Below are 24,674 nucleotides of genomic sequence, written 5' to 3' on the forward strand. Positions count from 1 at the left end.
GATTGAAGGGCTAAAAGATGAGCAAAAGACCCAGGAGCGGGAGCTTCGGGTCGTGAAGGCAAAGGTTGCCGAGAACGAGGACGGTATACAGGGCCTGGTGGTGAAGACGGAGATGCACGAGGCACACCATAAACGATGTGTGGAAAGGCTGGAGGTGCTGGAGAATAATGCGAGGAGGAAGAATTTAAGGATTCTTGGTCTTCCTGAAGGTGCAGAAGGGGCGGACGTCGGGGCATATGTGAGCACGTGCTGCACTCGTTGATGGGATCGGAGGCCCCGACGGGTCCGCTGGAGGTGGAGGGAGCCTATCGAGTTATGGCGCGAAGACCGAGGGCTGGAGAAATTCCTCGAGCCATAGTGGTGAGATTCCTCCGTTTTAAGGACAGAGAGATGGTCTTAAGATGGGCAAAGAAAACTCGGAGCAGTAGATGGGAGAACGCGGTGATCCGCGTATATCAAGACTGGAGTGCGGAGGTGGCGAGAAGGAGGGCGAGCTTTAATCGGGCCAAGGCGGTGCTTCATAAAAAGAAGATCAAATTTGGAATGCTGCAGCCGGCAAGACTGTGGGTCACATATCAAGGGAAGCACCACTACTTTGAAACGGCGGATGAGGCGTGGACATTTACTGTTTTTTTTTTCCCACCCACTGACACCCAGCCCCATACACACCCCAGTCCCACCCACTGACACCCAACCCCATATACACCCCAGTCCCACCCACTGACGCCCAGTCCCATACACACCCCAGTCCCATACACACCCTAGTCCCACCCACTGACACCCAGTCCCATACACACCCCAGTCCCAGCCTCATACACACCCCAGTCCCACCCACTGACACCCAGTCCCATACACACCCCAGTCCCACCCACTGACACCCAGCCCCATACACACCCCAGTCCCACCCACTGACACCCAGTTCCATACACACCCCAGTCCCACCCACTGACACCCAGCCCCATACACACCCCAGTCCCACCCACTGACACCCAGCCCCATACACACCCAGTCCCACCCACTGACACTCAACCCCATACACACCCCAGTCCCACCCACTGACACCCAGTCCCATACACACCCCAGTCCCACCCACTGACACCCAGTCCCATACACACCCCAGCCCCACCCACTGACACCCAGCCCCATGGACATTTACTGTTGAAGAGAAATTGGAATGAGTGGGTTATTAAAAAAGAACGTTCGAGACAAAATGGTGGGGCGAATATGGGGGGCGAAGAGGGGGGGAAAAAGGGGGGAGAGAGGATTTTTATGTAGTTAATCCTGCGACCCGGTAACTTTTCTCTCTTCCACAGGTTGTGGGGGAGGGAGGAAGGGAGGTGGAGGAGTTGGGGGCGTTGGCCATTGGGGGCGGGGCCAAAAGGGAAGCGCGGGCTTTGTTCCCGCGCTATGATAATTATGGCGGGAATAGGGAAGCAGGAAGGAGGGGGCGTCGCACGGTGCGAGCCGAGGTCACGGGGGGAAGCCGAGGTCGGCCAGAGTGTGCTGACTTCTGGGAGCAACATGGGGGGTGTAACTACGCTAGTGGGGGATCTAGCGGGGGGGGGGTGGGAGGGGGGGATTTACTGGGTTGCTGCTGCTGGGGAGAAGGGGGAGCTGGTATGGGGTGGGGTGGGCGGGGCGGGGGGGCACCACCTGGGGGGGACACAGCTGCGTGGGAACCGGGTGAGGAGCTGGGTAAAAGGGGATGGCTAATCGACAAGGGGGGGGTGGTAATGAGCCCCCCAACCCGGCTGATCACGTGGAATGTGAGAGGGCTGAACGGGCCGATAAAGAGGGCACGGGTACTCGCACACCTAAAGAAACTTAAGGCAGATGTGGTTATGTTACAGGAGACGCATTTGAAACTGACAGACCAGGTTAGACTACGCAAAGGATGGATGGGGCAGGTGTTTCATTCGGGGCTGGATGCGAAAAACAGGGGGGTGGCTATATTAGTGGGGAAGCGGGTAATGTTTGAGGCAAAGACCACAGTGGTGGATAGTGGGGGCAGATACGTGATGGTGAGTGGCAAATTACAGGGGGAGGCGGTGGTCTTAGTGAACGTATATGCCCCGAACTGGGATGATGCCAACTTCATGAGGCGCATGTTAGGACGTATCCCGGACCTAGAGGTGGGGAAGTTGGTAATGGGTGGAGATTTTAACACGGTGCTGGAACCAGGGCTGGACAGATCGAGGTCCAGGACTGGAAGGAGGCCGGCAGCAGCCAAGGTGCTTAAAGATTTTATGGAGCAGATGGGAGGAGTAGACCCATGGAGATTTAGTAGACCTAGGAGTAAGGAGTTTTTGTTTTTCTCCTATGTCCACAAAGTTTATTCGCGAATAGACTTTTTTGTTTTGGGAAGGGCGCTGATTCCGAAGGTGAGGGGGACAGAGTATACGGCCATAGCTATTTCGGATCACGCTCCACATTGGGTGGACTTGGAGATAGGGGAGGAAAAAGAACGGCGCCCACCCTGGAGAATGGACATGGGACTAATGTCGGATGAGGGGGTGTGTCTAAGGGTGAAGGGGTGTATTGAAAAGTACTTGGAACTCAATGATAATGGGGAGGTCCAGGTGGGAGTGGTCTGGGAGGCGTTGAAGGCAGTGGTTAGAGGGGAGCTGATATCAATCAGGGCACATAAAGGAAAGCAGGAGAGTAGGGAAAGGGAGCGGTTGCTGCAAGAACTTCTGAGGGTGGACAGGCAATATGCGGAGGCACCGGAGGAGGGACTGTACAGGGAAAGGCAAAGGCTACACGTAGAATTTGATTTGCTGACTACGGGTACTGCAGAGGCACAGTGGAGGAAGGCACAGGGTGTACAATACGAATATGGGGAGAAGGCGAGCAGGTTGCTGGCCCACCAATTGAGGAAAAGGGGAGCAGCGAGGGAAATAGGGGGAGTGATGGATGAGGAGGGAGAGATGGAGCGGGGAGCGGAGAGAGTGAATGGAGTGTTCAAGGCATTCTATGAAAGATTATATGAAGCTAAGCCCCCGGATGGGAAGGAGAGAATGATGTGTTTTCTGGACCAGCTGGAATTTCCTAAAGTGGAGGAGCAGGAGAGGGTGGGACTGGGAGCACAGATCGAAATGGAGGAAGTAGTGAAAGGAATTAGGAGCATGCAGGCGGGGAAGGCTCCGGGACCGGATGGATTCCCAGTTGAATTTTACAGGAAATACGTGGACTTGCTCGCCCCGCTACTGATGAGAACCTTTAATGAGGCGAGGGAAAGGGGACAGCTGCCCCCGACTATGTCAGAGGCAACGATATCGCTTCTCCTAAAGAAAGAAAAAGACCCGCTGCAATGCGGGTCCTATAGGCCTATTTCCCTCCTGAATGTAGACGCTAAGATTCTGGCCAAGGTAATGGCAATGAGGATAGAGGATTGTGTCCCAGGGGTGGTCCATGAGGACAAAACTGGGTTTGTGAAGGGGAGACAGCTGAATACGAATATACGGAGGCTGCTAGGGGTAATGATGATGCCCCCACCATAGGGGGAAGCGGAGATAGTGGTGGCGATGGATGCCGAGAAAGCATTTGATAGAGTGGAGTGGGATTATTTGTGGGAGGTGTTGAGGAGATTTGGCTTTGGAGATGAGTATATTAGATGGGTACAGTTGCTGTATAGGGCCCCGATGGCGAGCGTGGTCACGAATGGACGGGGGTCTGCATATTTTCGGCTCCATAGAGGGACGAGGCAGGGATGTCCTCTGTCCCCATTATTGTTTGCACTGGCGATTGAGCCCCTGGCAATAGCACTGAGGGGTTCCAGGAAGTGGAGGGGAGTACTCAGGGGAGGAGAAGAACACCGGGTATCTCTGTATGCGGACGATTTGTTGTTGTATGTGGCGGACCCGGCGGAGGGGATGCCAGAGATAATGCGGATACTTGGGGAGTTTGGAGAATTTTCAGGATATAAACTGAATATGGGGAAAAGTGAGTTGTTTGTGGTGCATCCAGGGGGGCAGAGCAGAGAAATAGAGGACTTTCCGCTGAGGAAGGTAACAAGGGACTTTCGCTACTTGGGGATCCAGATAGCCAAGAATTGGGGTACATTGCATAGGTTAAATTTGACGCGGTTGGTGGAACAGATGGAGGAGGACTTCAAGAGATGGGACATGGTATCCCTGCCACTGGCAGGGAGGGTGCAGGCGGTTAAAATGGTGGTCCTCCCAAGATTCCTTTTTGTGTTTCAGTGCCTCCCGGTGGTGATCACGAAGGCTTTTTTCAAAAGGATTGAGAAGCATATCATGAGTTTTGTGTGGGCCGGGAAGACCCCGAGAGTGAGGAGGGGATTTTTGCAGCGTAGTAGGGATGGGGGGGGCTGGCACTACCGAGCCTAAGTGAGTACTACTGGGCCGCCAATATCTCAATGGTATGTAAGTGGATGGGAGAAGAGGAGGGAGCGGCGTGGAAGAGATTGGAGAGGGCGTCCTGCAGGGGGACTAGCCTACAAGCTATGGTGACGGCGCCGTTGCCGTTCTCACCGAAGAAATACACCATAAGCCCGGTGGTGGTGGCTACTCTGAAAATCTGGGGGCAGTGGAGACGGCATAGGGGAAGGACGGGAGCCTCGGTGCGGTCCCCGATAAGAAATAACCATAGGTTTGTTCCGGGGAGAATGGATGGGGGATTTGGAACATGGCAAAGAGCAGGAGTAACACAATTGAGAGATCTGTTTGTAGATGGGACGTTTGCAAGTCTGGGAGCGCTGACCGAAAAATACGGGTTGCCCCAAGGGAATGCATTCCGGTATATGCAACTGAGGGCTTTTGCGAGGCAACAGGGGAGGGAATTCCCGCAGCTCCCGACGCAGGAGGTGCAAGACAGAGTGATCTCAAAGACATGGGTGGGGGACGGTAAGGTATCAGACATATATAGGGAAATGAGGGACGAGGGGGAGATTATGGTAGATGAGCTGAAAGGGAAATGGGAAGAGGAGCTGGGGGAGGAGATTGAGGAGGGGCTGTGGGCTGATGCCCTAAGTAGGGTAAACTCATCGTCCTCGTGTGCCAGGCTAAGCCTGATACAATTTAAGGTGTTACACAGGGCGCATATGACTGGAGCACGGCTCAGTAAATTTTTTGGAGTAGAGGATAGGTGTGCGAGATGCTCGAGAAGCCCAGCGAATCACACCCACATGTTTTGGTCATGTCCGGCACTACAGAGGTTTTGGGTGGGGGTGACAAAGGTGCTTTCGAAGGTGGTGGGGGTCCAGGTCGAACCAAGCTGGGGGTTGGCTATATTCGGGGTTGCAGAGGAGCCGGGACTGCAGGAGGCAAAAGAGGCTGATGTTTTGGCCTTTGTGTCCCTAGTAGCCCGGCGCAGGATACTGTTGATGTGGAAGGAAGCCAAGCCCCCGGGTGTGGAGACCTGGATAAATGACATGGCAGGGTCTATAAAGTTGGAACGGATTAAGTTCGTCCTGAGGGGATCGGCTCAAGGGTTCACCAGGCGGTGGCAACCGTTCGTCGAATACCTCACAGAAAGATAGAGGGAATGGAAAAGAAGAAGACAGTAGCAGCAACCGGGGGGGGGGGGGGGGAGGGGGGGGAGGGGGGGGAGGGGGGGAGGGGGGGAGGGGGGGAGGGGGGGGGAGGGGGGGGAGGAACCAGAAGGACTCTCAGGGATGTTAGTGTATATGTAAAATATGTATAGGTTGTTGTTATAGGTAATTGTATATTGGACTGCTAAATTGTATTTTTGGAGAGTATTTATTTGGGACAAGGCAGTTGCCACTTAGTTTTTTTTAAAATTTCGATGTTGTTTATATATTATTTATTTCTTGCTTAAAACTGGCCATTGTTATTTATATTGTTATATTACTGTGTAAAGGATACACAATGTACTGTCATGGTTGGCCAAAAATTTTGAATAAAATATATTTTAAAAAAAGAACATGTTCACAGCAGAGATGGATAGATTTTGGGATACTAAGTAAATCAAGGGATAGTATGGGCAGGTTGAGTTAAGGTTGGAAGTCAGCCATGATCTTAGTGAATGGTGGAGCAGGCTTGAAGGGCCAAATGGCCTACTCCTGCTCCTGTTTCTTATGTTCATCTGAGCTTGAATACTACTTTTGTTGTGCCAATTACACAGGTCACCCTCCTGCTCTATGATTCTGCGAAAATGAGACAACTTCTGTCCAAGTCCGTCATGATCGGTGATGATGATGATGACGAATATCCCTGGCGACAAAATCTGCACCGATATTACATCCACGTCACCCTCAGTCTGTTCCTCTTTGTGTGGTTTATACTGGGGAACTACTGGGTATTCTCTGCATATCTGCCCAACTTCATTCCCCCTTTTCACCAGCCTCAGGATTACTGTGATAAAACTGTGTACATATTCTCAGTTGTTGTTCTTGTCATAAGCCACACAGTTTTGGGCCTTTTGGTACTGTGCAGTTGCTGCTTATTCTCCTTCTCTAAGCAAAGCGATGATTCAGAAGAAGAATGAAAAATCAGGCTGAAAATTAAGACTAAAACGGAAGTTCCCGTTTAAACTGCACCGTTTCAAGAAGTCCGAACTGGTTCAGCCGTGTCAGTTATTTTCAGGCCTGGTTTATATGTAACTGTCTTCTCTTCTGTGCCGTATTGCACAGTGTCTACTTGTACATCGAAATGAAAATATCGGGCTAGATTTTAGGCATGTACAGCCCTGCATCAAGCATCTTTATGCATTTTCCACGCCTGTTTGGAGTTTCTCAGTGTTTGCATGCTATTTCAGTGATAGATCCAATGATTTGGCTCAAACTGAGGCAAGGCACGTGGGGGAACTGATGCATCAATTTTTTTGAGACAGATGAGAACACAGGTTCTGATTTATACTGTCTGGCTTCTGGTAAGCGAAACGTATATTGGACTCAGAAATTACCAATTTAAGGCTTCAGGTGCATCCCGAAAACCCTTCACCTCAACAGTGGAGGCTTTGACTTCAAACATTTAGGCCCCAAAACTAAACCTCTCCGCCTTCGTCTTCCCTCATTTGAGACTCTCTTTAAAACCAAGCTGACAGTCACTCTGCTAATATCTCCTCCTTTGTTGGCCTCTAGTGTTCATTTTGATTTTATTCTGTTTCTTTGAAATGCCTTGGCACACCTCTTTGTTAACGTTGGTAACGAAATGCTCGTTGGTAACGAAATGCAAGTTGTTGCTGTTGGGATATCTCCACAAGTAGCTGGACTAGGTCATCAGGCCTTGTTGCACAGACTACAGGAGAATTTATCAGAAAGAAATAATTTTGCGAGACGTCCAAAAGAGAGGATGGCTTTAACATCTCACGCTCCTGGTAGCATGCAACCGGTCCCCATCACTTTGCTAAATAGATACTGTTTCAACAGTTCATTGGGTTTGAAAGCAGCTGTATTTGAATGAAATGGCTTGCAATATGATTACAGAATCAGATCATTCATTCTATCTAGGCTGAGAGATACCTTGACTGGTCAACACGACAGTTAGGTTTTCAGAGTGAGCTGTGCAGTCTGCTGTGCCTACCTGCAAAACAAAACTGCCCAATATGACAATAGTGCCCCCATAAAACACATTTTCAATATGGATGAGGTGCACAATGCTATACTATAAGTGTACTAAAGAGGTCTTATCCCGAGGCTAGTGTGGCACTGCTACCACTTGGTCACTCCATTAACTTTAAATCAATGAAAAGAAGATGACAAGCAACCCCATTAACTTGAAATGAGCCTGCTGTAGAGGAGCGGGCCGCAGTGGGGCACGTGCAAGCCGCCCAGGCCGCAGTGCCGCATGCCCGAGAGGCGCAGGAGGAGCACCACGACGTGGGGAAGCCACAGCATGAGGATACCGAGGAGGAGGAGGAGGGTGTGCCACGGAGGCGTCCGATGAGGCCTTGTGTTTACCGCCGCCGCATGTCCTTCGAGGACTTTCTGGGCAGGGCGTGCAGGAGGAGACTCCGGATGAGCCGGGAGACCGTCGCCCACATCTGCCAGCTTATGGCACACCTGGCACCACGTGGGACGGGGAGGGGACACTCCCTCCTGTGGCCGTCAAGGTGACGGTCGCCCTGAACGTCTATGTGACGGGGCCGTTCCAGTCGCCAAGTGGGGACCTGTCTGGCATCTCGCAGCCATCGGTGCACATCCGGGCTGTCACTGATGCCCTGTACGACATCGCGGACCGACATGTACAGTTCCCTGTGCCATCCACCAGGATGCCCGTGCGGAGGGGTTCGCCACTGTTGCTCGGGTACCCATGGTCCAGGGGTCAATCGATGGAGTGCACATCGCCATGCGCCCCACATCGGATGAAAGGGCCATGTGCATGTACAGGAAGGTTACGTACTCAATGAACGTGCAGGTGGACTGATCACAGGATGCCGATCATGCATGTCTGCCCCAGGTACCCTGGCGGTGTGCTTGACTCTTTTATATTGGCTCAATTGTTCATCCCTGGGCATGTTCGAGGGACACCCCCCCCCCCCCCCCTCCCCCCCCTCCCACCCCAAGCTGCGGGGCTGGTTGCTGGGCGACAGGGGTTATCCGTTGCGGTCGTGGCTGATGATGCCTATATGGAGGCCACAGACCGTCGCGGAGCACCGCTACAATGATGCCCATAGTGCAACCAAAGTGTGGTCGAGAGGTGCTTTGGGCTGTGCAAGATGCGCTTCAGGTGCTTGGACCATTCTGGAGGGGCCCTCCAGTACAGGGTCGGCCGCATCGTCGTGGTCTGCTGCATCCTGCACAACAGTACCCAGCAGAGGGGCGAGGTGCTGGAGGAGGGGGAGGACAGGACGAAGGGCACTCCTCTACAGATGAGGGGGGGTGGCTGATGCATGGGACATGGGGGATGGACGGCTACGGGAGGCTGCCCGACACCGCCGGCTGGGCCAACAAGCACGGGAGGCGCTGATAGCCGCACGTTTCAGCGACCACGGTGGGTGGCAGGACTGATGGGCATGGGCACAGACAACAGAGTTTGACACCTCCCCCACCACCGACCACCCTCACCTCCCCCACCACCACATCACCTGCATACATACCACCTCTCCATGACACATTCACCTGCGGCACAACGGGATGGGGATCACACTGTTGACAGTGTAAGTGGGTCTGGTACAAGGCATGGAGGATGATGACAGCCCGCTCTGCGATCGGCTCCAAGCTCTACATCGTTTCACGATTTCTGACTCATGGCCACATCAAGACCCTCCACCTGGGTGGACCCTGCACGCGGCCCAGACACTGCATCTCATGGCCCTGTTGTACGGCTGGGGGCGGGTTGGCATGGGAGAACCGTGGGGTGGGGAGGGGCCCACATCACCTCCCACATCACACTCACCAGAGTTCAACATTCCATCGCATCCCCCTCACCAACACTGGCGCCCAGTCCCCGCTCCATCCCCGCACGCATCGGACAGAGCACAGAGGCAGCTTACATAGGTGTGAAAGGTGTTTAATAACGGATGTGCTGTACACGTGCCCTAGCCCATTTGACTATTCTGTGCCCTGCACCTGTGCCAACTTACTCAGTGTCTATCTTTCTGGCCCCAGGGGCCCTATCACTACATCTAGGTGTTCCCCCAGACGGTACAACAGAACTGGAGGCGGACTCCTGTGACCCCTGCCCTGTGACCAGCGTCCCCTTCGGCAGCCGTTTCCTGGGGCGGCCCGGCCTGGATGGGCCAGGTAGCACCGCGGGCGATTGGGCTGGCGCGGTGCCACCCTGTTCTGCCCGCTGCCCACCAGATTCACCAAGGATGGTAGGGGGTGAGCCCAAGGTGGCGCGCAATTCCGGGAACTCCCCTGCAGGGGGACCCGGAACGGACCGCATCACCTCCTCCTCCCTCGGGGTGCCCGGTGGCCCCCGGGGCTCTCCTTGGGACGCGGTTGCGAGCGGATCCAGCACCAGGGGCACCCCCGTCACCCGGCGCTGCCAGTCCTTGAAGCCCGTCCTGGTATCGTCCAGGGTCTGAACGTTGGCAGCCTTGGAGCTCAGGGAGTTGGCCATCCCTGTCTGGCTCTTCAACGCCGGCCATCACCCGGGCAATGGCGCCGATGCTCTCAGCGATGGCCTCCTGAGACCGGGCCAGGTTGTTGAGCGCCTCTGCGATGTTCAGCTGGCTCTGGCTCATAGCTGCCTGTGAGAGGGCAGCCCTGTCCTGGGCCGTGGAGGACTCGTGCACAGATAGCCCCAGGCCTTGCAAACTCAGGCCCATGCCCGACACCGTCGCCACCATTGCCTCCACCGCGGACGCCACCCGTGCGGTGTTGGCCTGTGTGGCACTCAGGACCGGCACCATTTCCTGCTCCTGGAAGCGGATGCACTCCTCCACCTGCGTCTGCAGGTGCTGGAAACCGGCCGTCACCCCCTTCTCACGTTCCTGGGTCCCTGATTGCATCGGGTCTGTGGGTGGGTGTGGCAACTCCAGGAACCGGGGGACCCGTCTGGGCGGCAGCTATTTGCTGGGGCCGGTCTGCACTCCGACCGTCCGGATTCTCGGCTGCTCCTACCTCCACCTGCTGTACCGGAGCGGCTGTGTGGTGCGCACCAGTTAGAGTCCCAGAAGTCTCATCACTAAAATGGCCAACCGAGGTGAGAGTCTCTGCGGTGGAGGAGGGTGTGGAAGACAGCTGTGACGCAACCTCAGTGTCCTCATCGGAACTGTGGTCGGGGGCCCCCTGGGGTGCGGTGTCCTGTCTGTCCGTCCCCTCTGTGTTGATGTTGTGTTCTGTTCTTTCATGTCTGTCTGTCCCCTGTGTGCTAGTGTCCTGTGTAGTCGTGTCGTGTCTGTCTGTCCCGTGTGCTAGTGTCCTGTGTAGTCGTGTTGTGTCTGTCTGTCCCCTGTGTGCTAGTGTCCTGTGTAGTCGTGTCATGTCTGTCTGTCCCCTGTGTGCTAGTGTCCCGTGTAGTCGTGTTGTGTCTGTCTGTCCCCTGTGTGCTAGTGTCCTGTGTAGTCGTGTCGTGTCTGTCTGTCCCCTGTGTGCTAGTGTCCTGTGTAGTCGTGTCGTGTCTGTCTGTCCCGTGTGCTAGTGTCCTGTGTAGTCGTGTTGTGTCTGTCTGTCCCCTGTGTGCTAGTGTCCTGTGTAGTCGTGTCATGTCTGTCTGTCCCCTGTGTGCTAGTGTCCCGTGTAGTCGTGTTGTGTCTGTCTGTCCCCTGTGTGCTAGTGTCCTGTGTAGTCGTGTCGTGTCTGTCTGTCCCCTGTGTGCTAGTGTCCTGTGTAGTCGTGTCGTGTCTGTCTGTCCCCTGTGTGCTGCTGTCATAGATATTGGTCTTGTCGCTGGACTGGGCCAGAGGGCTGTTTTTGGAGCTGCTCTCCCTGTCACTGCTGGAGTCCCTGTGGGCTGCCTGCCCAGGGGCTTTCCATGGGCGGTGTCTGCCAGGTGGACCCGGTTGATCTTCGTCGGCTGCCCGCCCAGGCGCTTGATGCGGGCGGTGTCTGCCTGGTGGGCCGCGTCGATCGCGCGTGGCCCTGCAAGACACAACACACCATCATGGTTAGACAGGTGGACGGGGATGTGGGTCGCGGTAAGGGGTGAGGGGACAGGGATGAGGAGAGAGTGCTAAGGGGAAAGGGCTGAGGGGAGAGTGCTGAGGGGAAAGGGCTGTGGGGAGAGTGTTGAAGAGAGAGTGCTGAGGGAAAAGGGCTGAGTGGAGAGTGCTGAGGGGAAAGGGCTGAGGGGAGAGTGTTGAAGAGAGAGTGCTGAGGGGAAAGGGGCCAGGCGGGGGCGGGGGATCTCACTTGGTGGCGCGCCCCCGATCTCGACATGGGCAATCTCTTGGTCCTCGGGTGCACCAACTATGTCCAGTGCCCTCTGCTCGTGCACAGTGAGGGGCTGCAAGTCAGCTTCACCCACTCTGGTTTGGGCATGCTCTCATTGGTTATGGGCGCTCTTCTCCTTGGGGAGGGGGGCACACAAATAACAGCATTGTTAGGCGGTCTGATGCATGCAGCCCGGCAGTTGGGTCTATGTTGGCATGGGTGCACAGGGCACACGACCAACACGGCTTGCATGGGTGGGTGCAGCCACTCCTCTCCTCAAGGGCGTCCCGGAGCGTCACCAGGTCGTGGTCCGTAAACCGGGCTGCTGCTTGGCGTGGCGCCATCTTGCTGCCTTGACGGTCTGTGCGCTTGCGTTGCTTTATGTGCGTCACGTCGATTGCGTGGTGCCGTGTCTCTGATGCTGCGCTTCCCGCCGCGCCCGTGCTGGCCCCGTGTGGACCGGAGAATCAGGCCCCAAAACGACCGTTGACGCCGGCGTCAATACTTAGCCCACGTATCGGAGAATCCCGCCCATTAACTTTCAAAGTTTGACAAAGTAATATGTTGTTAGCAAAATTGAAGACTGGTATTAAAGAGGCAGTGGCTATGTGGATATGTAATTGGTTAAGGGAACAGAAAGAGGGGAATAGGAATTTACTGCGCAAAAGGAAGGAGGCATAGGGATTACCTAGGGTTCATTGTTGGGATCACTGCTCTTTTTGATATATTATACATATTAATATTACTAATAATAATAATGTTCAATAATCTTTAAGATTGTCACAAGTAGGCTTACATTAACACTGCAATGAAGTTACTGTGAAAATGCCCTAATCGCCACACTTCGGCGCCTGTTTGGGTACACTGAGGGAGAGTTCAGAATGTCCAAATTACCTAACAGCATGTCTTTCGGGACTTATTGTTAACATTAATTACTCAGGAGAGGATATGACTAAGATGGCCTTGGGTACAATGGGCCTAAATCCAACGTTTGCAGGTGACATAAGGCTCGAAAAAAAAATGAACAATGAGGAGAAGGACAACATATGTTAGGAGGATATAGACAGACTGGTGAAATGTGAAGACATTTGACAGATGAAATTTAATGCAGAGAAGTGTGAAGTAATTAATTTTGGATGGTAAGAATGAGGTATGTCTCAGGGAGGTGAATCTGTGGAATTGTCTACCACATAAGGTGGCGGAGGGCAAGAAATTGAATGTCTTTAAGAAATAAATAGTTAGATTTCTAGACACTAAAGATGTCAAGTGATACGGGGAGTGCGCTGGAGTATGGTGTGAAGATAGAGAGCGGGATTCTCTGTCCCCGTCCGCCCGGCAACCGGAGAATCCCGCCCGAGGTCAATGGACTTCTCCATTGTCTTTGTCTCGCCCGTGGCGAATCCAGCCCAGAACGTTTAGCCATGATCAGATTAAATTGTGGAGCAGGCTCGAAGGGCCGAATAGCCTAGTCCTATTTTCTGTGTTTCAAAGAGGGTACAGGGACTCATTGAAGCTGTCTGTGAAGGTTGCTGGGCAAGGCTGTTGTTTTTTTTTAAAAAGCTATGGAATCCTTGGTGTCATAAGTGGAGGTAGAGAGTACAAAATCAAAGATATAAAATAGAGGTCAGTCCCCGGCTGCAACCCTGTGATCAATTAGAGCACCACACTGTAAGATGGTTGTCAAGATGTTATAATGGGTACAATGGAGGAATTGCAAGAAGGCTACCAGAATAAAAAGCTTCAGTTATCTGGCGAGACCAAAGAAACTGGAGAGAAAAGGTGATAAAATCATCAGGGTTTTCATAGAATCCCTAAAGTTAAGAAGGAGACCACTCGGGCCATTGAGCTCGCTCCGAGCCTCCAAAAGAGCACCACCCAGGCCCACTTCCCCGCACCATCCCAACAAGCCCCTCAACCTAACCTACACATCCCCGGACACTAAGGGGCATTTTAGCATGGCCAATCCACCTAACCCTCACATATTTGGACTGTGGGAGGAAACCGGAGCACCCAGAAGAAACTCACTCAGACATGGGGAGAAAGTGCAAAATCCACAAAGACAGTTACCCGAGGCCGGAATTCAACCCGGGTCTCTGGTGAGGCCGCAGTGCTAACCACTGTGCCACCATGCCGTCCTTTTTGGAGAGGGTAATTGAGGAGAAATAGTTTCCAGTGGCAGAAAGCTCAGTCATGAAGGACACAGATCTAAGTTCAGTGACTAAAGAACCAGAGGTGACATAAGGGGGTAATAAAATGCCATGGGTTGATATGGTCTAGAATCCAGCGCCACAATGGTGGAAGAAGCAGATTGAATAATAACTTTCGAAAGGAAATTGAATACATATTTGAAGGAAGAAAATAGATATGGCTACGGGAAAGAGCAGGAGAATCAGGGGAATGAGACTAAATCAGATAGCCCTTTCAAAGTGGTCTCAGAAACAATGGGCTGAATGGCCTCATGTTCTCCATAATTATATGATTCTACATTTGAGGGATCACAAGTCAAATTTATGCAACCTTTCCTTGTAATTTAACCTTGTAAAACAACAGTATAGTTCTAATCAGCATTAAATGTCTTTGCTAAAGGTAATGGGTGGGATTCTCCGGCCTCTCAGCCGCGTGTTTCTCGGCTCTGGGAGGCGGCGCGCTGTTCGTTGGCGGCGGGATTCTCTGTGCCCGCCGTTGTCAATGGGAATTCCTATTGAAACCACCCCACATCGCCGAGAAACCTGTGGGAGGGGGTGCACTGCCGACAGGACTAGAGAATCCGGTCAGCATGAGCAGCCATAGAATTCTGGCCAATTAATTCAATTTACTATGGATACAGGTCAAAGGGCAAAGAACCATTAAATGATGGATGGTTTGTTAGATTAACTGGTCATGGTCGTACATGAAACTTGTGGGACCTTGCTGTGTGCAGTAGTTGCCTATATATCAACAGTCACTGCACTTCAAGAACGAATCATTGTAAATGAAATATTTCTGAGGGTGTGGTAAATTCAATTTTTCCTTAATTGTATGATAAAATGGTACACTTGGGCAGGACGGCATGGTGGCACAGTGGTTAGCACTGCTGCCTCACAGCGCCAGGGATTCGGGTTTAATTCCAGCCATGGTCATTGTCTAGATATGGTGTGGAGTTTGCACATTCTCCTATGTCAGCGCAGGTTTCCTCCAGGTGCTCTCCCAAAGTCCAAAAATGTGCAGGCTAGGTGGATTTGCCATGCTAAATTGCCCTTTAGTGTCCAGAAAGATGTGTACATTAGATTAAGGAGTTAATGGAATAGGGCAGGGCAGTGAGATTGGGTGGCGTACTCTTTCAGAGGGTTAGTGCAGACTCCATAGGCCAAATGGCCTCCTTCTGCACTGTAGGGATTCTGTGATTCCTTTTCTGCACTCTGTGATATTGTTTCTTTTTCTGATTCCCCCAACTTACTTCTTGTAATTCAAATTCTTATTTGTAACATTGCTCCCAGCACTTCCCCTTCACCAGCAAATATAACATAATGAAATAAGGTTGCAAATACATTTTTCTCCACTGGATTATTTATCTTTATGTAAGTATTCAAAGTCAATTAGATATCTTTGTAGCAAAGATAGGATGGCATGTGGTACAGTGGTTAGCACTGGGACTGCGGCACTGAGGACCCGGGTTCGAGTTCCAGCCTTGGGTCACTGTCCGTGTGGAGTTTGCACATTCTCCCCATGTCTGCGTGGGTTTCACCCTCACAACCCAAAGATGTGCAGGTTAGGTGGATTGGTCACGCTAAATTGCCCCTTGGAAAAAAAATAACAATTGGGTGTTCTAAATTTTAAAAAAAATATTTGTAGCAAAGATAGAGCACATAAGACCAACGGGACATACCAGTCGTGAACTTTGACTTGGATTTATTTTAATGGTATTTGAGACTTGGATGCTACATCATTTATTACCTATCATAGTTGCCCCGAGAAGGTGATGGTGGGCCATCTTGAACTGCAAAGATCCTTGCTTTGATGGTGCTCCCAAAATGCTGTTAGGCACTGAATTCCATGACTTTGCTCCAGTGATGATGAAGGAATACTGATATAGGTTCAAATCAAGATGACATGTGGCTTGCGAAGAAACTTGGAAGTGATGGAGTTGTCACAGCACTCTTGCTGTTGTCATACTCATGGATAAATGTCACGGGGAGGGAGATGGGACTTGCGTTTTGGGTAAGCGTGGTGAGTTGCTGCAGTGCCTCCTGCAGACAGTCACATAGAATTACTTAGCATTTACAGCAGGGAAACAGGCCATTCAGCCCAGATAACCTGTGCTGGTGTTTATATATCGCACACCATTTCTTACCATTCCATCTACCTCCTCTCAGTCTTTTGGTATAATCTTTATATCCATAGAATCTCTACAGTGCAGAAAGAAGCCATTTGGCCCATCGTGTCTGCACCGACCCACTGAAATAGCACCCTACCTAGGCCCTATCCCCGTAACCTCAACTAATCTGTAAATCCCTGGACACTAAGGGCAATTTAGCACGGCACCCACCTAACCTGCACATCTTTGGACTGTGGGAGGAAACCGGAGCAAACTCACACAGACTTGGGGGAAAAAGTGCAGACTCCACACAGTTACCCAAGGCTGGAATTAAACCCGGGTCCCCGGCACTGTGAAGCAGCATTGCTAACCACTGTGCCACCATGCCACTCTTTTTCTCTTAAGTACTTGCCCAGTTTCCTTTTAAAAATATCAGCTATTTGCCTCAAGCACTTCCTCTGGTAGTGAAGTTCCCCATTCTAATCACACTCTCAACTTTCCCTATTCGATCTATGTCTTGCATTGAATTTAGTTTTTGATTCTGCCACAAGTTGAAACACTCGGCGGGGTTTTTAGGCCTCCCCCCATGGGGTGTTTCTTGCCGGTGGGAGGAGACCTGCTATAGGCCGGCAGAGGGATCTTCTGGTCCCAATGGGATTTCCCATTCAACACACCCCCTGCTGCCGGGAAGCCCGTGGTGGTGGGGCATTGCCGGAGGGTTCAGAAGATCCTATCAGATGAACAGCCACAAGATGTCACTTCTTTTTTGTTCAACTCATTGCTAATTTAAAACCAAACTCAGTCAGGTCTCCTCTAAGTCTTCCCTTTTCTATTATCGTCCCCAGATCTGACTAACTATCTTCTATCCTTACTCTCTGGGCGGAATCTTACCAAAGTGTCAGTTCTGGTGAGAAAAACAATTCTCCGCAGCCTGACACTGAAATTGCGCCGTGGCCTAGGATAGAGAATCCAGTTTGACACCATAACTGGGCCCGGCACCGGTTCAGCGCTTCTCCGGGCACCAAAAATCGGCATCACCGCGGAGTATGCCGCGCCACCGGGGAACCATTGCCAGAGGCCCACTCAGTAATCCTCCGCTCCTGGCCTGCCGAGTTTCTGATGGTGTGGAACTGACCTGCTATTGCCGGTCAAGATGCTCGCGTGGCGGCTGCAGACTTAGCCCGCGTCCGTCGGGGCAGGCGGATTGGAGACCAGGGGGAGCCTTATAGGCGCCCTGGGCATTAATGTGCAGGGGTTGAGGCCCAGGCGCACAGCCGATCGGAGGGTCTCTTTCTTCAGTCTGGCTCCGCCGTCCAAGTCTGTCATGGAGCACGGCGTGGCCGCTGGAGGCCGCCTCCGTGCGCATGCACGGGCTCTGACCTGGAAGTGCGGGTGTCCGTATCTGCAGCAAAAGCTGCGAGATTCACTCCGGGTCCCTGCTAGCCTCCCCTGCAGGGCTATGAATTTGTTTAACTTTTTGCAGGAATTTCAGGAAATAAACTCCACTATTTTGATGCCGCCGTGGGGACATAGTCTCAATAATGTAGAATCCAGCCCAATGCAAATGATTTCTCACAGAAATTTGAGCCTCTTTGCAAAAAAAAAGTACATGGACGTGGTTAACACCATCATTCTGGCAGGCCTTGACCTCATAGAGCTCGGAACAGGCTCCAAACAGATCAGGGCGTCATCTTTAATCAGCACCCTGATCAGCATTGCACCCTAACAGCCCACATCCACGGAGTACCTCCCCCCCCCCCCCCTCCACCAACCACACATGTACACAACTCCCACCAGGGTCTGGCCCTGGCACCACCCTGGCACACATTGGCACTGCTAGGTGTGCTAGCCTGGCAGTGCCAATCTGCCAGGGTCAGTGCCCTGCATATCCCTCTACCTCCCCCCCCCCCCCGGCTGTACGTACCTCTGCACCACCGCAGGGCTCCCATCGACTGCCTCATGCTGGCCAAACCAGCGTTGTAAATGACCACGCTGGCGCCAGGTGAATATCCCTTGAGGTGGCAAGGTCTGGAGAAAGTGCTTGCTAATGACATACTAATGTATTAAAATGAGGTTCCCGGGCTCCCATGGCACGATTCGCACAACTCCACCGGGGAGGGGAGGTGACATTTCCAAAACCCAATCACACCGGAAGAGAGTCGCATTTTTCGACTGTCTCCCAGTTTTGAGCCCACGCCGGTTTCTCACGGGTGGTGAGTGCGGACTCAAAATCTCCGGCTATATATTTTTCCCTGTGCTGGACAGGATGAATATTGACTGCTTTGGTGGTGGTTATGAAATGTACAGTTTTATTCTGGTTGGTACAGAGCTCCTCGTGTCACCTTGTGGCTGTGTCCATCCAGGCGAGTGCCGATTATTCGATCAAACTTGGACATTTAGAGGTGGAGAGGTTTGAACAGAGTCAGGCAATGAATCACGTGATTTTTCTTTTCAAATTGGGTTTATTTTAATGAAATATTGTTGAATTTCAATTTCTGGGTCGAGTACTCCAAATTTTATAGATACAGTGATAATAAATGACAGTTGTACCCAATGTAGAAAAGCCTAAATTGTGTTCTGATTTCTCAGTTGTAAAGTGCATTTTGGTGAATGTTCCTGTTTTACTGCATGATATAATCAGTTTATACACACAGGTCGCCTGCAGTGCTACAGAACAATTGTCTTTCGTGACTGTTCAAATGAGCATTATAATGTAGCACCCAGTGATCAATAAATGTCACATTCTCCTGATTCCACTGACACCACAACTTTAATACTTGGGATTGACTTACCGATACCAGCACTATGGACAAAGTAACAGAAATGGCGGAGGGGAGGGTGGGTGGTGTTGGAAGATGGATTACAGACATGCGGAGAACATCTATGTGCCAATTGATGGTTAAATGTAAAATGCTGTCTGAAGTCTTATGCTGTTCTGGTCAAATGCAATAAAATATTGAAACCTTTGCAAAATCTGGCACTCAGTCATTCAGTTCGACATTTTCATTTCTCGCATCTATAGAATTGTGGTCTCCCTGAACAGGAGAATAAAATAAGTATCAATTGAGCAAATTTGGCAGATTTGTTGACTTTCGCCCCCTCAGGAGCTGATTTAGACTGCTTAAGTGAGCTTGCCTTACCCTATCTGACTTGAGGTGTCGAAACTCATCCCAATGGCTTAATACTGGGCCAGTTTTTCCAGTCTTTGGATTGCTGGAGACTGGAGATATACCTGAAGATTCCTTTTGGGACCCAGTAGAAGTCCTGACACGTGGACCTATGTGGGAAGATGCAACTTCCCATTGGCTATTCTTCTGTCCCCCCAGGAACCACCGTGAATGTTTCAAGTATGAGCTAGAATTGGTGAATTGGGACAGTTCTGCAAGACTTACCTATGGGTGGCACGGTAGCACAGTGGTTAGCACTGTTGCTTCACAGCGCCAGGGTCCCAGGTTCGATTCCTGGCTTGGGTCATTGTCGGCACGTTCTCCCTGTGTCTGCATGGGTTTCCTTCGGGTGCTCCGGTTTCCTCCCATAAGTCCTGAAAGATGTGCTCTTAGGTAATTTGAACATTTTGAATTTTCCCTTGGTGTACCTGAACAGGTGCCGGAATGTGGCGACTAGGGGATTTTCACTGTAACTCCATTGCAGTGTTAATGTAAACCTACTTGTGACAATAAAGATTATTAGTAGTAGTAGTTATCCAGGAAATGTGGGACAGATTAAAACCTTGTCTAATTCCTGAGTAACTGTGCAACTGACCCACACCCAATCGACCCCCGACTCCCCCTTACTAAACCCCTGACCACCCAAAGACCCTCCCAAATCACCCCACGACCACCCCCAACATCCTGACTAATCCCACTCGACCAGCCAAATAACCACTGAACCCCTGGCCACCCTCCAAAAACCCACTGATCCTGTGACCAACCAACCACACACCCATCCAAACCTGGCTAAACGACCTGGCCACCCAACTACCTCCTTGACCTGACGAGCACCCATGACCAGATCTGACTATCTCCCTGGCCTGAACATCTTCTCTGACACCCAACGCCCTGATCACCTGACCCTCCGGATCCCCTAAGTAACCCTCGACCTGAATAGTTACCCCCCAACTATCCTCCTGACTGTGCTCCAACTAGACTAACTCCCAACCACCCACACCGGCTTGACTGTCCTTGATCACCAGACTACACTCCTGCGCCGGCCTGACTACAGCACCCTTTCCCCTAACCAACCCAACCAGAAGTAACTACCCCACCGACCTGACCACTCCACCCACCTACCCTCATGCTCACTCCACTACCCCCTGCCAGAGCAGACCCCCAGACTGCACCAGCCAGACCTAACTACTTCCTTGATCCAGCTACCCCACCCAACCAGCTGACTACCCATTCACTCATCAAGTCACTCAAAGACCGGACCTTTAAACAGCTGTTGCTGTAAAAGGGGTGTGTGTCCTGTCTCCCACCTCACCCCCAACTTTACTCCGCTCCCATGGAGTTTCCCGTAGGATGCTGCATGTACATTTCTGTGAAAGCTGGGATCAGAAGATCCTGGAAGAAATGTGTGCAGCGTTTATTTGGGGGGATTTACCACGGCTGTGACGATCTGACCATCACTGCCACTGTCCAGGCCAATCCACACACGATATGTGTTTAAATAAGGGAAATTTAAATTCAATCAATTAATAAATATGGAATATCAGTAATGATGATCATAAAACCACTGGATTGTCATCAAATCCCCTCTGATTCACTAATGTCCTTCAGGGAAAGAAATCTGACACTGTGGCCAGGCCTGGCCCAGGTGTGGCTATAGAACCATATCAATAACACTTTTGAACTGCTTGCTGAAACGGCCCAGCAAGTCACTCAGTTGAATCCAACCATTATAGAAATGCCGAAGTAGAATAAAACTGGACAGACCATCCACATTGATCGAGGCACCGAAAACGAGCTGCCCTGTCAACCCTGCAAATTCCTCCTCGCAAACATTTGGGGATTTGTGCCAAAATTAGGAGAGCTATCCCACAGACTATTTAAGCAACAGCCTGACTTAGACATGTCCCAGACTCCTCCATCACCATTCCCCATCATATCCTGTCCCACTGCCAGGACAGACCCAGCAGAGGTGGCAGCACAGTGGTCTACGGTCGGAAGGGAGCGATCCTTCGAATCCTCAACATTGACTCTTGACCCCATGGCATCAGATCAATGATGGAGAAGGAAACCTCCTGTTAGTTATCACCTACTGCCTCACCCTGCCTCCCCACCACCATCCTCTCCAGCTGCTGAATCAGTTTTCTTCCATGTTGAATACCACTTGGATGACGAGGGCACAGAATGTACTCTGGGTGGGGGACTTCAATGTCCATCATTAAATGTAGCAAGGCTACTGAGCACACTGAACAAGTCTTAAAGATCATATCTACAGCATGGTGAGAGAACACAAGAGAGGGAAAAATCTAGTTGACCTGGCCCTCAACAATTTACCTGTTACAGATGAAAAATGAAATGAAATGCATCTATCAATGACTGTATTTGTAGGAGTGATGACTGCACAGCCCTTGTGGAGAAATGTCTTGTCATCACATTAAGGATACCCTCCATCATTTTGTGTGCCACTACCACCGTGCTAAATGGGGTAGATTCAGAACAAATCTAGCAGCTCAAAACTGGACATCCATTGGGGGCGATTAGCAGCATTAGTATTGCATTGAACTATAGTCTATAACATCATAGAATCATAGAATTCCTACAGTGCAGAACAAAGCCATTCAGCCCATCGAGTCTGCAACGCCCCTCAGAAAGAGGATCCTACCAAGTCCCACTCCCCTGTCCTGCCCCCGTAGCCCCATAACCCCGCTTTAACCTGCACGAAGGGGCAATTGATCATGGCCAATCCACCTAACCTGCACATCTATGGACTGTGGGAAGAAATTGGATCACCCGGAGGAAACCCACACAGACATGGGGAGAACGTACAAACTTCACGCAGTCACCCAAGGCCGGAATTGAACCCGGGTCCCTGCCGCTGTGAGGCAGCAGTGCTAACCACTGTGCCACCATGCCACCCTTGGCCTTGCATATTCCTCACTTTACCATTGCCATCAAACCAGTGGACTAATATATTAATAAGGAGTGTAAGACAGCATGCCTACAAATTAGATACCAGCATGATGAGGTTCTAACATGTGTGCTGACCAATGGAAAAAACACATTACAGACAGAGCTAAGCAATCTTACAACCAATGGATTAGGTCAAAGCTCTGCACCTGCCACATCCAGCCATGAATGGTGGTGGCCAATTAAACAACTAATGAGAAGAAGAGCTCTTTGAACTTCCCCCTCCTCAATGATGGCAGAGTGCAAGGTTGAAGCTTCTGCAATTATCTTCAGGCAGGAGTCGGAATTGGATGATCCATCTCAGTCCCCTCTTGATTTTGGGGATGCTGATGCTCATTTTCAACCAATTCAGTTCATTCCACGTTCTGTCAAAAACTGGTGGATGCACTGGATACTAAAAAGGCTATAGACATTAACAACATGCTGGCTACAGTGCTGAAAACTTTTGATCCAGAACCAATCACACCCCTAGCCAAAATATTTCACTACAGCTACAACACTGGCATCTAACCAGCAATGTAGAAGATTGCCCAGTTAAATCTGTTGCTCGTTTCTTTTACTCTGTCTTTTCTGTGGCTCTGTTCCAATTATGGCAATCAGTGAGTTTGCCTTTCTTTCTGTGTTATCTATGTCTCAATGCTTAGAGTCGGCAGGTATCGAATGATACCACCACAAATTTCAACCGGCTATCGATCAAAGAGCCAAACACCAGTTAGTTAGTTCAAGGTCAAGGGTACTTTATTTACACAAAATTAGTCATGCAACATAAACACTACTAGTTAACTACACCTATCAGCTAAGACAACCTGTACTTAACTTCGGGCACCTGGCTTAGGTCAGAAAACAGTGGCCGCTGTTCAATTCTGTATCTCTCGGGTTCAAAGGAGTAACTGCTGCTCAGCTGGGCTCATCCGTCTGGTAGCGAGGGTTGAACTTGGACTCGCTTCTGGTGTTGCTGCAGTTGGCGATGGCCGTGACCGGGGTACCAAGGCAAAGAGGGCACCAAGAGAGAGCAAACATATGGCGAACTCTTCTTCTTATACTCGGGGGGGGGTTTCGCGCTCTTTTGGGCAATAAACTCCGTTCGATTCCTTAGCCAATAAGTGGGCGGGGATCTGGATGGCTGGGCGTGTCACTGACCCCGTTGTTTGCGTTTCCCTTGAACAGGGAGTGGCGCCGAAATGTCCTGGTTGCTTGAGTACCAGTCCTTTGTTTTGGGGAAGGTGGGCCATCAAATGCTAATCGGCCCCATTAAAATGCTAATTGGACGGAGTTTTGATACCGTCTGGATTTCTTGCTTACGAATATGCATTTCAGGCTCTGAGCCTGCCTGAGTCTTGGCTTGTCCATTTTACCCGCTAGGCTTTGCGAGTTTCTCTGTACCTAGTTGGAAGTGGCCATCCCAGATGGCTACAAGTCCAGTCCACAAAAAGCAGGACAAATGCATGCCAACCAATTACTGCCCAATCAGTCTACTATCAATCATCAGCAAAGTGATGGAAGATGGTGTCAACAAAGCTATCAAACTGCACCTGCTCACCAATGCTCAGTTTGGGTTCAGCCAGGACCACTCAGCTCCAGGCCTCATTGCAGACTTAAGACCATAAGACATAGGAGCGGAAGTAAGGCCATTCGGCCCATCGAGTCCACTCCACCATTCAATCATGGCTGATTTCAACTCCATTTACCCGCTCTCTCTCCATAGCCCTTAATTCCTCGAGAAATCAAGAATTTATCAACTTCTGTCTTAAAGACACTCAACGTCCAGGCCTCCACCGCCCTCTGTGGCAATGAATTCCACAGACCCACCACTCTCTGGCTGAAGAAATTTCTCCTCATCTCTGTTCTAAAGTGACTCCCTTTTATTCTAAGGCTGTGCCCCCGGGTCCTAGTCTCCCCTGCTAATGGAAACAACTTCCCTACGTCCACCCTATCTAAGCCATTCATTATCTTGTAAGTTTCTATTAGATCTCCCCTCAACCTCCTAAACTCCAATGAATATAATCCCAGGATCCTCAGACGTTCATCGTATGTTAGGTCTACCATTCCTGGGATCATCCGTGTGAATCTCCGCTGGACCCGCTCCAGTGCCAGTGTGTCCTTCCTGCGGTGTGGGGCCCAAAATTGCTCACAGTATTCTAAATGGGGCCTAACTAATGCTTTATAAAGCTTCAGAAGTACATCCCTGCTTTTATATTCCAAGCCTCTTGAGATAAATGACAACATTGTATTTGCTTTCTTAATTACGGACTCAACCTGCAAGTTTACCTTTAGAGAATCCTGGACAAGGACTCCCAAGTCCCTTTGCACTTCAGAATTATGAATTTTGTCACCGTTTAGAAAATAGTCCATGCCTCTATTCTTTTTTCCAAAGTGCAAGACCTCGCACTTGCCCACGTTGAATTTCATCAGCCATTTCTTGGACCACTCTCCTAAACTGTCTAAATCTTTCTGCAGCCTCCCCACCTCCTCCATACTACCTGCCCCTCCACCTATCTTTGTATCA

General features: G+C 50.9%; 1 protein-coding gene across 1 annotated transcript in view; it reads left to right on the forward strand.

Moving 5' to 3' along the window:
- LOC140391984 (transmembrane protein 272-like) overlaps positions 1-7,402 on the forward strand; it is a 42,881-nt gene extending 35,479 nt beyond the window's left edge. Inside the window, exon 5 of the mRNA XM_072477096.1 lies at positions 6,106-7,402. Coding sequence (XP_072333197.1) covers positions 6,106-6,468 — 363 coding nt within the window. The 3' untranslated portion in view covers positions 6,469-7,402. The remainder of the gene's footprint in view (positions 1-6,105) is intronic.
- The last annotated feature ends 17,272 nt before the right edge of the window (positions 7,403-24,674 follow it).

This window comes from Scyliorhinus torazame, chromosome 15 (assembly GCF_047496885.1).
Source record: "Scyliorhinus torazame isolate Kashiwa2021f chromosome 15, sScyTor2.1, whole genome shotgun sequence".
NCBI lineage: Eukaryota > Metazoa > Chordata > Chondrichthyes > Carcharhiniformes > Scyliorhinidae > Scyliorhinus > Scyliorhinus torazame.